This window comes from Lolium rigidum, chromosome 3 (assembly GCF_022539505.1).
Source record: "Lolium rigidum isolate FL_2022 chromosome 3, APGP_CSIRO_Lrig_0.1, whole genome shotgun sequence".
In the NCBI taxonomy this organism is placed as follows: domain Eukaryota; kingdom Viridiplantae; phylum Streptophyta; class Magnoliopsida; order Poales; family Poaceae; genus Lolium; species Lolium rigidum.
Genome location: NC_061510.1, coordinates 169,921,271 through 169,934,955, shown reverse-complemented (window position 1 = coordinate 169,934,955; position 13,685 = coordinate 169,921,271). Strand labels below are relative to the sequence as shown.

The window sequence follows — 13,685 nt, the reverse complement described above, 5'->3', positions numbered from 1 at the left end:
GCGCCTTGAATTGTTCGAGAGATTTTATAATTTTCCACTTTTTTTACGTCTCTATTATTTGCCACGTAACCACCACTCATTGTGTGGTGACTATGTAGAAAATGATAGAGGTTCGGTGAAAAATGTGTCAAATTATAAAATATTTCGAATATCCCAACGACAGCTAAAAAAATTCCCAACAATTCCTTTTCCCCTATACTGTAGCAGTCTGCAAAGTCTTAGCCCTCCTTTGAATCGATCGATCCCGTTGGTCGATCCTCCCTTTCGATCGTCGATTGTCGCTGGAAGATCCCACTCAATCCCAACGCCCTCCATCCAGTTCGCTCGCCTCGACGCCCCCCTGGTCGGGTAGGACTACTGGCATCGGGGCGCCGGCAGCAGCCCAGGTAAGGCTCCCTTCGTTCCATTCCCTTTCACTTTTCTCCCCAGATTCTTCTCTTAGTAAACCCTAGGTTTGATATGGTGGAATTATCTTTGACCCTACGTTCTGTATCTGAGAGCCCAATTTGTTTTGTTAAAAAATGGATGTACCAATTGATTAGCTCACAAAATCATTCTCGTGAAAAAGATTTGAGGTACATTTGTTTGCGAGAGAGTATTTGAGATAAAGAAAGAGAGTACAGAACTGTGTCTACTCTTTTCATGGAGAGGGCAGCCGGGCTCAGGAACGGAGCTGTGTTTTCATCTTTTGATGTATTTCTGTTGCAATAGACCAATAGGTCGGCCTGTGTCGTAAAGTTACAAATGATAAACTAGGACATCTTTTGATGTACTTCCAGGGCAACTTAAAAAGATGCTTGCAAACTAGGGGAAACTACAAATGTCTGTCAAGTTTGGGAAAATTTCGCCTCCAGATTGTATCAATGCAATGGCTGTGCAAGTCTTTTGTGTAGTACTGAAGAGAAAAAACATTGTATGATTCTTAAAATTCAAACACTAGGTAACTTAAAATCCATACACTAGACCACATGGAATATTATGGCGTGGAGGTCTTACTGAACATAGGTACATATATACTCACAGCTAGGTAACTTAAAATGGAGATGTGAATTTTAAGCATGTTTTTTACCATCCACATCTGTATAATGATGCATCATACCATATGATTATGTCATGCTTTCATAAGACAAGAGGTTATGTGAACGGAAACCATGATACTTCGTCCACTCATAACCCCTAGAATCGATGCAGTCAAATCATTCTAATTCAACCAACGATACCATTATGAGTATGTGGATTACATATATGGAAAGGAAAATGGTATGCTTGTATTTGAGTGATCCTTTCATAAATCATAACTTCTTTTTTTAACTTATGCAAAATATAGAGCAGAAAACTTAGTGGTTCAAACTGCGTCTTCTTGACTTTGAAATGTAAAAAATACATTTCGTTTATTGATATAGATCGTGTGCAAGAGATCTCAAAGAAAAATCTATTAGGAACAATTGGAGTAAATGCAAATGCATTTAGATGTTGAAATTTACGGGAATCTGCCTTGTGATGCATAAGGTTACAAAAACCCAAATTTATTACTGTAACTATTTTTTCATTGTGTTTTACCTGTTCTTGCTGCTAATTTCAAATTACATGTATCGAACTCCTGATGAGCTTCACTGAAAAACCTTGATATACGTTTTCTTAGTTATATGATGAGATTTGAGCCTGTTCCCATGGAAGATTGCACATGAAATGCTTAATGTCCGTTGCCTGGCATTAATGTACTGTAACATATTTTAGATGGCTTCCGATTTGGATAACTTCAGTTTTCTAAACCGACACCATCAATATGTCATATGTAATGTCATTATCTTGACTGCTTAAATGTTTAATGCAACCTATATTGGCAAAACAGGTACTTTCAGTTATTTGTATTCCGAAAAGTGTACTTTTGAGTTATCTTCATTCATTGGTGGTGCTTTCACATTTTTTTATTTCAAATTTCATATTAAAAGTCAATCATACTCTTTCGTCTTATGTTTATTACTTTGGTAAATTGTCTACATGTATTCACCGTTTGTGTTCCCACTGTAGATACTGCATTATGACGGCCAGACGCAACGTTCCTTATTCTGTTCTTCCCACAGAGGACAAGGATGAAGACAATGTTGATCGTCGGTTCACATACACTCCAGAATCCTTGAGGAGGATCCCCTGGAAGTCAATTGCCCTAGCATTGTTCCTCCTCCTCCTAGGAAGCTCTCTTCTGTTCCTTTCATATTTTATATCCACAGGTCACATGGAAGGTGACAGCTCTCAGGTGTATGGTTTACTGTTCCTGGGTATCCTGGCCTTTCTTCCTGGTACGCTAATGTCTATCCCTTCAGTTACCGTAATGAGATTGATATGTGACTATTTCATATTCCAGTATGAGTATTTTCTTCCTCAAATTATTCCATGAAAATTTAGACATGCTACCTTCAAACGTGTGCCTTCTCATTATGTACACTTCCTATAAAAACAATGGCCACTTGTAAAGAATGGCCACTTCCATCACTTGGAATAAGTTATGTAATATAAGATACATTGTTGATATGTAACCTTTACTGGTAGTACACTCTTACATTGAGATTCACTGTTTATGGTGATAGGAAATTGACAGATACCCTTACCGTTAAGGGTTTTGATAGGCAGTTGACAGGTATACTTATAACGTAAGATGAAGCAGGTCCACATCTCAATTATTATGCTGATAACAGAAGTTTCCTTACTCTTCTCAATCATAACTATTACGTGGAAAATAAATATTTTCTTGCTCTTTAGCATCTCAATTAACAGATTGTCCATGGAAAATTATGTCCTTTTGTTTGGTTGCAGAAAAACATTTGTAGAACTGTTCTGTTTTCCATAAGAGCAAGCAATTTTGACATGTACATATTTACATTATTCTGCAGGATTTTATGAGACTCGAGTTGCTTACTATTCATGGAGAGAAGCACCAGGGTACACATTTGCATCCATTCCAGATTATTAAGCCTTCGATTTTAACTCATCAACTGGGCCGTAAAGATATTGAACACCAAGGACAAAAACATGAAACTTCGTGGAGAACCAGATGAGCACTTAGTGTTAGTACTGTAAACAGTTAACATGTAGATGAATTCACCTTATGATTACTGTGTCACATAATGTGTTGCTTCATCAGGGAAGCAAGACAAGAATAATTTACATTTGCTGCAGAGCTAAAGCTACTTTCTTGTCTTTGTTTGTTGCTATTTAGACTTCTGCTTCTTAGCTACCTCATTTATTAGTTTCATGGTTCTGGTATGTTAATCACCACATATATTCTTAAGAGTTTTCTTCTGTTTTCCTTGCTGTAGTTACTATATACTTATCTGCTTTTTCTGTCACTTGCACAAGCATTGTGTAGTTCCTCTCAATGCTGATACGTGAATTGTATGTAAGTATGCTCTCACCAATATTCTTAAGCGTTTTAGTCTGTGACAAAAGATGTGATGCATTTTTTGGTTTCAAATGACCATACTGCTAGTCCGGTACAACAGAATTTCCATGTAAGATTGATATGCATACATATTCTACTAAAAGAATAAGCAGTTCATCCTTAATCCTGAATATGTGACACTAAACACCAAGGTTGTCTACGGAATCCTAATTGTGAGAATGAGCATGAGACATGCTATCAGTTTTGGTCGTTTTTTGGGGCTCAGGACAACACAAGTTACGGCCCTGTGTTTTTTATGCATCTCAGATATATCTTGACAAATTTGACTCCTGTACATGAGCTAAAACGCACCAATTGTTCATTGTAACTAACAAACAAGTCAATTCAAGATCACGAGCTAACCAGAGGAATCACAAGCCATGAAGCTGTTCCAGTTATCAACACCCCCCAACAGTCTCCATGCTCAACAGCTCAGTGTTTGTTGTTAGGGAACTGAGGTACTATGTGACATTTTGATTACAAATACATTCTGGAGCAGAACTCAAGAACTTAATCTTGTTGGCCTTGCTGGTGCAGCTCCAGTTCTGTTATTGTCTTTGGAGCTGGAATGGGTAACTGTGCTCTTTGTTGATGGATGTGTTCTTGTTGATTTTGGCGATAGAGGGGACAAACTTCTGGCACTGGCTCTGGATGGTTCTGGATGGTTCTGGATGACTCTAGATGTTTTTGGTGATAGGGAGTGTCCATCGCTCGCTCTAGGGGTTGATAGAGATTTGGATAACTCGCTGAGTGATGCACGGCGAGGCAACCTGACTGGAGCTGATGTGCCCTGCTGCATATCTGGCCGAGCAACTGGCACTGCTCTGTGGGCTTTGGAACCAGCCAGTGGCGATCTTCCTGGAGATGAAGGCGGTGATATGCCATGTTTATTTGCTCGGGGTGACGACGAAGAAGCAGCTATGTGAAATCCGGAGCTAGGACGAGATGTGTTGACACCAGGGAGTGAAGTCATAGTCCTGATCTTTCCTGAGGAAGCAATAGTTGCCGTTTCTGAAATTACTGGCAACGACAAGGATTTCTTCATAACGGCTGTTCGACGAGGAGTGTCTACGACTGATGATACTGTTGCCTCTTGTTTTTGTGTTTTCCCAGTCATAGGGTTCTCAGAGGGACGAGTAACTGGTTTCTTATTTTTATCCAATGGACTATGGCTGCCTTTGCTGTCTTGTTGATTTAGCTCTCGGCCTAGAGGACTCGGTGCAAAAGATGGAGTTGTGTGCCGGGTGAAAACTATTTGTCTTACCTCTGACCTTGTGGCAGTGCCATTTGCAAAATTCTTTTGAGCCGTTGGATCTCCCCTTGCTTGTTGTTGAGAACTATGCTTCAAGTGTTCCTTAGAAAGGTTAGATGTTCGTCTTGCTTGAGCTGCCCCTTGCTTCAACCTGTTAGCAATGTCATATTCTTTGGGAGGAGATGAAGTTGTCTTTGCTTGAGGCGTACTGCCCCTGGAGCTAGAAGTAGCAACAAGTGCCCCCTTTTGTGAGGCTGCTCTATTTGATATTGCAGGATTCTTATCATCTGATCCAGTATCTTTCCTGATTTTCTTTCTAATGATGGGAACTGGTGAGATAATGGCAGCTTGTTTCTGCCTAGTTTTTCCCATAGGCTGGTGGTTTAGGGCTCCATATGCTGCATCATTGCTTTGGCTGACTTCATTGCCGCCTTCTTGCATGGGAATCTGTCCTTCAGGGACTGCTCCATGTGCACTTGTGTTAATTTGAGAACTAATTGGCATCTCTTCATCCATATTACTTGTGGGGACAATTGGCGGAATAGAACTGCTGCTTCCAACTTCCAATACATCAGCTTGTTTCTGCCTAGTTTTTCTCATAGGCTGGGGGTTAAGGGCTCCATATGCTGCTTCCTTACTTTGGCTGACTTCATTGACACTACTTGTACTACCGCCATCTTGCATGGGAATTAGTCCTTCTGGGATTGCTCCTTCTTGTGCACTTTTGTTATTTTGGCAACTAGTTGACATCTCTTGATCCATACTTCTTGTGGGGACAATTGGTGGAATAGAACTGCTGCTTCCAACTTCCAGTAGATAACTTGTTTCCCCTAATCTAGGATCTTTGCTTTGTCTAGTAACATTCCCTCCATGGATCAGCCCAGCCTCATCATCAGTGCTAATACCTCCTTTCTCTTCGGAACTATTACTTGCGCTATCTGATGCCCCGATATCATCATCATCATTTCCTCTCTCTTCTGAACTACCGCTTGCACTGTCTGAAGCTCCGGTTTCACTCCCCTCTGTGTGGAGATCTGCCTCTTGACTGTAACCTTGTCGTGAAGTTTCGCCATGCCATTCATGATCCTTTAGATCAAAATCCGAGTCGATCAAGATCTCGTCAAAGTCATAGAACTCGTCTTCATTTCCAAGTGATGAAAGTTCACACTCGTCATGGCTCTCATCAATGTCTGATAGTTCCACCTCTGAGAAGAACACCTAGTACAAGGAATCAAGATATTCATCAGACGGGACAGGAATAAACAAACAGTATCGATTCAAGGGCGCAGCAAGGGTTGAGAGTATATATATACCTCAATCTTAAAGTCCTGTTGAAACTTCTCCTTGCTGCCATTCCATGGCAGATCAATGTCGTCCAGAGTGAAAATCATCATGTTAGACCGTAGAAAACAAGTGTTGAACATGACCCTGAACATTATATCCTCATGGTTTTCATCAGCAACATGGATGCACTCGATGACCACATCACCTTGTATGTCACAGCCAATGTCAGCCTTGATCACTGTGCTATCTGCCTGTAATTGAGACAGGAAGGATTATATCATGACATTCATATTCCTGAGACGAAGTAGAAGATTATATCAAGCCATCATTCCTGAGACCATTGTTAGACATCACCTGCTTATAGTGCTTGAATTGTTGCTTGATCCTTGGTGTGCTAAACAGAACCTCGGGCGACGCATCGGTGTGCGGCCGATGCGGCTCGCCGTGGACACGAACAACCGGCCTACAGCCACCGCCGCCGTCAAAATCCGGAACAGCTCTGAAGATCAGGCAGTCCAGGACGAAGCGCTCCTGCTTGGCGATGCCAATCAGGGAGCCCTTGTCCCTGAGCCTTGCCACATACTGCAGATACCTCAGATGAGACGGCCGCGGATCCAGCGGCGAGCCGGTACTGAGCATCTCCACCGGTGCTCTCCCGTACACCGCATCCAGAGTCCTCTGCTCCGGCGCGGCCTCCTCGATATACACCAGTAGGCTAGCCATGGCGAACGCGAGGGCGGGCCACGCCGCGCCGTTGCGGCCATCGCAGTGCATGAGCAGGATATTGCGCTGGTGTCCGGACACGAGCCAGTCCACGCACGAGCCGAGGAACGTGCGTATCATCGGGAGGGACAGCAGCGGGCAGCCGGCGTACCGGGACGGGTAGTCGGTGACGACGGCGGTGGTGCCCTGCCGGAGGAGGGAGTGGACGGCATCGGTTCCGGTCGGTGCCGCGGCGAAGTTGATGATCATGAGCGAGGCGTACGGGTTGGAGCCCTTGAGCTGGATGATGGTGCTGGTCAGGTAATCTTTGTGCGTGTCCTCGTCGAGTGCTTCGGTCGACATGCAAGAGTTGAACACTGCAAAGAGAGGGGGAAAACAAGAGGCATATGAGCCGAGGGACACTAGCTAGGTTTTTCTTGTGTGTTCTCGGTTCGACGAGGGTGCGTACCGAAGACCCGCTCAGAGACAGGCGACAATCCATCCATGGCCTTCCGAGCGAAGAGCTTCCTCATGAGCGCCATGGTGGCTGAATGTACCTGCCAAGGGGAAAAGGAAGAAGAGAAGAGAAGGGAGATGAGTTGACATGGAAATGGGCAACTGAGATCCCTGTGGTTAATTGGTTATCGATCGGAAGGGGGAGGAAAGCTACGTGCGGGGATGGAAGACGCTGAGACGAGTTCATGCTGCGCAGCGCGGGGCGGGCGCTCTGAGCTGTTTCTTCTCCGCGTGTGTGATGTTTTTTTTTTATCACCAAATAGTGTCCACGTGTGTAATGTGAGTGGACAATCACGATAACTGGTCGTTTCTGCGGTTATCCACGATTTTGACGCGCTGGTTTGTCCAAAACGACAAAAACAACCCTTTATCGATCCAAACTATTTTTAAAGAAAAAATATTGGGTGAACTATTTCAAAAAGTAGCGCCTGGGCCTGGGGCGCTACCCTCAACCTGGTAGTGCCGAGCTATGGGGCTCTATGGAACTACATGCGCGACAAATACGGACCCAACAATTAATACGGTAGCGTTATTGTCCGGGCCGTTACCTTTATAGGTTCCGGAGAATATATATTAGACTCAGATTGGTGAAATTTTCAAAGTTAAAGACCTTTTTAAATTCGGAGTGGGGCGGCAAGGCAATCCGAACAATCTCACACATCACATCAAGTCCTAATCTTATTGATGTAGTTCTTGAGGAATTACAATGGTGTTGCCTTGCCGGGACCCGAAGGGCTGTGATGAGAAGACTCTCTCCGTAACCCTCTGGTATCACTGGAATCCAACCCTCTTTTTTTGTTGGGACACCTCTCCTTTTATATCCGGGGAGAGATCTTGATAATGCACACGTGTAGGAGATCAATTGTAGTACATTTTGAATAGAAAAGATTATAAAACCCGCGAGAAGCTGAATGTATTAGCTAGTAAATTCAACAATTAACGATACAAGATGTGAGATTTGCATTTTCTGATTTATGGTTTCGGGAAAGTAAAAACACATAAAGGAACATCGTAGTAAAGTAAATTAATGTTATTCTTAGAAAAACCTCAACCCTCTCTTCAACAAGAGGAGAAGCTTGGGTGTGTTTTTATATGAGACAAGTGTTCCCAAGGATGACATAGACTTCATGGCATAAGGATTTGTAGTTCACTATGGTAAATACTTTGGCATGTTTTATTCTAATCAGATTGAGCCTAAAATAGGTGCATCCACAAACGTAAGCAAACACACCCCTAATGATTAGTCTATTAGCCATTTACATGTGCCAACTAGGTATTCATTAAGACATAAATGTCCAACCATTGCCTTAGGTTCTCAAGTATTCGGTCATATAACCCCCTACAAGGTATTAACTTGTCAATGCCTACAACTACAAGTTGTAGACTAGGGTTTCGTGGAAAGTAGAGGGCAAATAGATCTCGAAGGTTTCAGCCGAAAAGGTGCTCGACTGCTAAAAATCAGGGTTGTGTTGACAATGAATCGATCCTTTCTTTCTCCCTCGACTCCCCCTTTATATAGGAGGCGGAGCCGAGGGTTTCGTGATGTACAAGTTACAAACATCGGGAGACTATTTGATTTCGTCCCGTATAGTTACAAGTCTCTATTCCTGATATATCTCTATCTTCCATATCGACATTTTATTGGGCTTCCGGGCTTTGTAATCTTCGGATCGTGGGCCTTCAGTAAACTCCGGGTACCTTCTTCGGCAGGCCCATTAGGGATGCCTATGTCAGTAGCCCCCGAGATTTTGCTTGAATCGTAGAATCGAGTAAAATCTCCATTATTACAATTAACTCATAATTTCTTCGAGTCAGTAGACAATTTCCATAGAACAGTTATATTTTGTGCAGGGATAATGGTAAATGGGGCTGGTTCATCTGACGGATCAGGTACCAGTTAACTGCTCTCGTGGCAATCTCGCAAGAACCTACTTCAACGGCAAGTCCCTGGACACGACCCCGGTATACTAGCGTAATTCGACATGTGCCGCTTAAGGTCTTACCATGATCTGAATTCCAGTCATATTTTATCGAGTACCTAACGCGTCCGTTAGGATTTTTCTTTGCATCTGTTGATACGGAAAAAAGTAGCAGAGCGCATTCAGGTGCCATACCATGCCACACAGGACGGATCCAGGGGACTTACCTTCGTAAAATATTACGGCATTTAGAGATTTTTTCGTGGCGAACGCGCTTTGAGAATATATTGTTGAGTGACTTTTCCGGCTGCTGAATGACATATTTATTCGAGTCATATAATGACTTACTATCTTGACCTCCCGATGGGAGTATATGAAGAGTTATGTTTTAACTCGAACATGTACAATGATACTCCCTATATTTCATCGGGTGCGCGACCAGCGCTCCCGATGGGAGTAGCCCCCGAGGCTACAACCAAGTGCTTGTACTTGATTGTAGGCTCAACTTTTTGCTGTCTTGTCGCTATATTGTCAACTTCCCATCTTTTTTTTTATCGGGTGCGCGACCAGCGCTCCCGATGGGAGTAGCCCCCGAGGCTACAACCAAGTACTTGTACTTGGTTATAGGCTCAATTTTTTCTATTTTATATCCGCTCAATATTTTGTTTTGCTGACTCTCCCTCTTATCAGAAATATGAACCATATTTCTGATAAGAGTAACCCCCCGAGCGTATGACCAAATGCTTTTGTATTTGATCATAAGCTCTCTATGTTTTTCTGGTTAGCTCACTGGCGCTTTTCCCCGTCGCTATATTTGATAGAAACACTCGATATTTTTCTTCAGAATGATGTCATTGCTGACGATAGCCACGACCACCTCCTTGAAAACCACGGCTCCTGTCAAGTCTCTGAAGTGTGGGTCCAAAGTTCTGCACGGTCGACACATTGCGCAAGTGGGGGACACACGTCCTCCGCAATTACCGGCACGCGCGCAGTAACTTCTATCCAATAACTTCTTGTCGAAAAGACGATTATACCCTTGTTGACACGCGTAAGGTGTAAGATTCATTTCCCTTTCATCCAACGGTGCGACGGGTCAGTTCCTCGCTATAAAACTGCCCCTTCATCCTCATTCTCCCCCTTCGCTGCGCCGCTCATCTCTCTCCTCTCTCCAATTCTGCCATTGCCGTCCTCAAGCTCCACACGCTCGTGCTTGCAATCATCCTCCTTCTCCACTAAAGCTCAGTTCTATGCCGCCGCACACCAAACTGCTGAGGCACACCGCTCCAGGCACCAACGCACCGATAGAGAACGTGGAGATCTCTAGATGGGAGAGATCCAAAATCTCCAACTAGGATCAGAAGACCCTCAAGAAGCTTGGCCTGGTCAAAAAGGAAGGCTCGCTGATCTTCCCTGGCGACGAAAGCTGCCTGCGTCCTCCGATTGGATACCGTGCAACTTTCATCGATCACCTCATTCACGGCCTTTCCACCCCCATCCACGAGTTTCTTCGTGGACTTCTCTTTGTTTACGGGATTCAGCTACATCAGCTGACCCCCAACTCCATCCTCCACATCTCGATTGTTATCACCCTGTGCGAATGCTTCCTCGGGACCCATCCTCATTGGGGCATGTGGAAATGCATTTTCTATCTCCGGCGCAACAGCTCCCGCAATGTCTCCTATAATGTGGGTGGCGTTGTCATCTGCGTCCGACCCGACGTTGACTACTTCGACGTCAAATTCCCCGACTCCGTCCAAGGTGGCGCAGAAGGTGGTTGTACGTCCAGGAGGAATGCAACAAGTCCCAGGAGTACAACATCGCTCCTTTTGACGGTACCGCAAAAATTCTCAGGCGCCAATCCTGGGACGCCGAGGCTACTGCCGAAGAAAGAACAGCTACGGATGCTCTGATGAAGCGCATCCACCAGCTCCAGAACACCCACGGTGATCGAAGAACCGTCGGGTGTTCAAATCACTGCTTATTTCCTTAGGATTAGGGTGCAGCCTCTGCAGGCTCGCAAAAACCCCCTTTGGATGTATGCTGGCGAGAAAAACGTTGACCGCTTATCCAAAGATCTCTCTGTGAAGGACTTGGAGAAGCTCCTTCGATGTTTTTCCTCGTTAAGCAAGAAACACGATGTTCCAACCTCTTGCCGCGTGGAGCCATATAGTGGCAACCACGCCCTTCCCGAAGTAAGTAACTTTTTCTTTGAGTTGTGCATTTATTTTTCGACTACTTTCTCATTTGTTTTGTATATTCACCTTGATCTTGCTTTTTTATCTTGTAGAACCACCAAGTTCTATCTTCTCTTCCTCCCCTTCATGAAGGTGGAGAGGTGGACGAGCGAGCTGTTGTCACTGACGACTCGCAAGAACCCTCTCGTCTTGAGAGTGAAGTCGCAGGATCTCGAAATCCGCGGCTTCCTCCGAAAAAACTGAATCGGATCCTTCCAAATCAGGCCGCTCTCCTCCTTCCGCCGTTTCTCCAAGGAGTAAGAGGAAAAGGGATGAAGTCGAAGATTCCGGCACCTCCAAGCCCATGGACCTAGCTGACGAAGAAACGTCACCCGAAGAAGAGGATACCTTCAACCCTTACGATGACGCGGGTTCCGTGAGCTCGTAAGCTTCTTTATTGTTATTTTTTATCCAACTTCTTTTTCATCGGTATACTCATTTTTCTGTGTTGACAGTGGCGAAGAGGAAGAAGAGAAAGAGGATCCCGAGGTTCATGGTACGGCTCTAACGAGTACCTCCCACACCTTGGTTCTCTCTCGAAGAACGCCGTGCTGCCAAGGAATCTTTGCCTCCCCCTCAACAAAACATGGAAACATCGACTCCTCTAGCCAGCCCCCGAGCCCCCTCGCCAAAGAGAGCAAGGATTGGGGCTGGCGATAGCCATGCGATTGTTGCGGGGAATTCCTCGACTCCTTCTTTAGACGATGTAAGTCTTTTTATTTTTGATTCGCTATTTTGTTTTGCCAGTCTATCTTTGATCGTTTGTCGATTTTGATCTCTTCTGAACTTGTTTACTGACGCTCTTTATAGCCTGTGATGAAGCATCTCATCAAACTTGGGACCCAATTTATTGGGTTTCACAATGCAGCCGAAGATCTGAGAGGTAATGCCCGCTTTATTCTGGGTGACCCATTTTTCTCGGCAAATATATTTTGTATCTGACAAAGGATTTTCGCCTTTTGACCTTCTTTTCAGAGAACCTCGACCGAGCCGAGAAACGCGCTGATGAGTTGGTCGTTAAGCTTGAGCAGAGCGAAAAAGCTCGCGAGAAGGCTGAACATGATGCTTCTGTTGTTGGAGATCTTCGTCAAAGGCTCCACAATGCTGAAACTGCTCTGAGCGACAAGATCTCTCAGCAGATCGCGCGTGAGAATGCCATCATAGATCGTTTGGAGACCCGAACCGGCGATTCGTTAGTAAGTGTTTTCCTTCGCCCGCCTTTGTTTTTATCTTACTTGCTTCTCTCGAATATTGATGAGCTTTTGCTTTGCTCCAGCAGGAAGGATGGGTGAGGATTTTACCTTGCACGAGGGTCCCGAGGATCGTCTTCTCGACACTCTTTCAATCCTCGAGCTGCACGGCGACTCGGCGCGTACTAATATTTCCGGCGCTCGTGCCGCTTTTAAGAGATTATTCCCTCACTTCTTTCCTAAACAAACACAACCAGAGATTTTCTCTGAGCTTATGCAACGCTTCCAAGCTGAAGAAGATCCTGCCTTGGTTTACCGGCAGGAAAACTTGAAGGTTGGAGTCGAGGGAACCATAGCTCTGGTTGCCGATAGCCGCCAAGATGTCGACTGGGCGAAATCTGGCAGCCCCCGGGGATGAACAAGGAGAAATGGAAGACTTTGGTGAAGGCTGCAAAGCCTCGCTCGAAGAAAATCCTCGCCTTCTTGGGGCACAAACCAGCTGCATCTGCTAGCACTGCCAAGGCAGAGGTCAAGTAGACCAACCTATCCCTTTGTCTTTTCTTTTTCCTTTTGTATTTGTCGCTATCCTTATGATTTGCGACTATCTTTGTCGACTCGTTAGGAGTCAACTTTTGTAAGGGGCCCCCATTATGTAAATACCTGAACTATTAATAAAAAACGTGTCCTTTGCTGAATGATTGATGTCGACAATTCTTTCTTCCAGTTCGTATTTGATAACTATTCTGAGGCCGTTGGACCGTCCTCTGCTTCTCCTGCCGCGTCTCACTCTAAACGGATACCTGGCGATGTTTTGTTGGACGTTTCTTCGTGTGCTGACTCGATTCAGCAAGAACCGACTAAACTTCGACAGCAACTTCAAGCCATGAAAAAACAAGCCATCACTGCCATGGACCAATCTCGCAAATCCTCCGAACGCGAGAAAACTTCTATCCGACAAGCTCAGGAAGCTCTGGAACTGAAGGAAATTGCGCTGGCCGAAGCTTTACAAGCTACCTCGCGAGAAAATTATATGCTTGACCTGATGACTGACGCAAGTCTAGATATGGCGGGTACGTTGCGCTTCATCTTGCTTTTTCCTCGACAATGCTCGTATGTTTTGTCATATGTTGCTTTTCTTTTTTGGTC

At 44.6% G+C, this 13,685-nt stretch overlaps 2 protein-coding genes across 2 annotated transcripts; one reads left to right on the top strand and one right to left on the bottom strand.

The window, feature by feature from the left end:
* The first annotated feature begins 262 nt into the window (after positions 1-262).
* On the top strand, positions 263-3,192 carry LOC124698629 (transmembrane protein 230-like). Its single transcript, XM_047231108.1, has 3 exons — positions 263-386; positions 2,032-2,300; positions 2,892-3,192. The coding sequence occupies exons 2-3, from the start codon at positions 2,042-2,044 to the stop codon at positions 2,969-2,971; spliced, it is 339 nt and encodes a 112-aa protein (XP_047087064.1). The 5' UTR covers positions 263-386; positions 2,032-2,041; the 3' UTR covers positions 2,972-3,192.
* A 749-nt stretch (positions 3,193-3,941) lies between these two features.
* On the bottom strand, positions 3,942-7,283 carry LOC124703426 (formin-like protein 20). Its single transcript, XM_047235640.1, has 7 exons — positions 7,264-7,283; positions 7,147-7,232; positions 6,839-7,054; positions 6,330-6,730; positions 6,005-6,226; positions 5,363-5,909; positions 3,942-5,089 (listed from the first exon to the last, which is right to left on the bottom strand). Exons 1-7 carry the CDS (start codon positions 7,281-7,283, stop codon positions 3,942-3,944), a joined length of 2,640 nt encoding a protein of 879 aa, XP_047091596.1.
* Between the last annotated feature and the right edge of the window lie 6,402 nt (positions 7,284-13,685).

Bases quoted from the DNA above. Each gene is read 5' to 3' on its own strand.
- LOC124698629 (XM_047231108.1), top strand. From the start codon at position 2,042: ATGACGGCCAGACGCAACGTTCCTTATTCTGTTCTTCCCACAGAGGAC. The intron at 2,301-2,891 runs GTACGCTAATGT...ATTATTCTGCAG, and splicing joins TATCCTGGCCTTTCTTCCTG to GATTTTATGAGACTCGAGTT.
- LOC124703426 (XM_047235640.1), bottom strand. From the start codon at position 7,283: ATGTCAACTCATCTCCCTTC. The intron at 6,731-6,838 runs GCCCGCTGCTGT...GCGATGGCCGCA, and splicing joins CCCGTCCCGGTACGCCGGCT to ACGGCGCGGCGTGGCCCGCC. The intron at 5,910-6,004 runs GTATATATATAC...TCCTTGTACTAG, and splicing joins AACAGGACTTTAAGATTGAG to GTGTTCTTCTCAGAGGTGGA.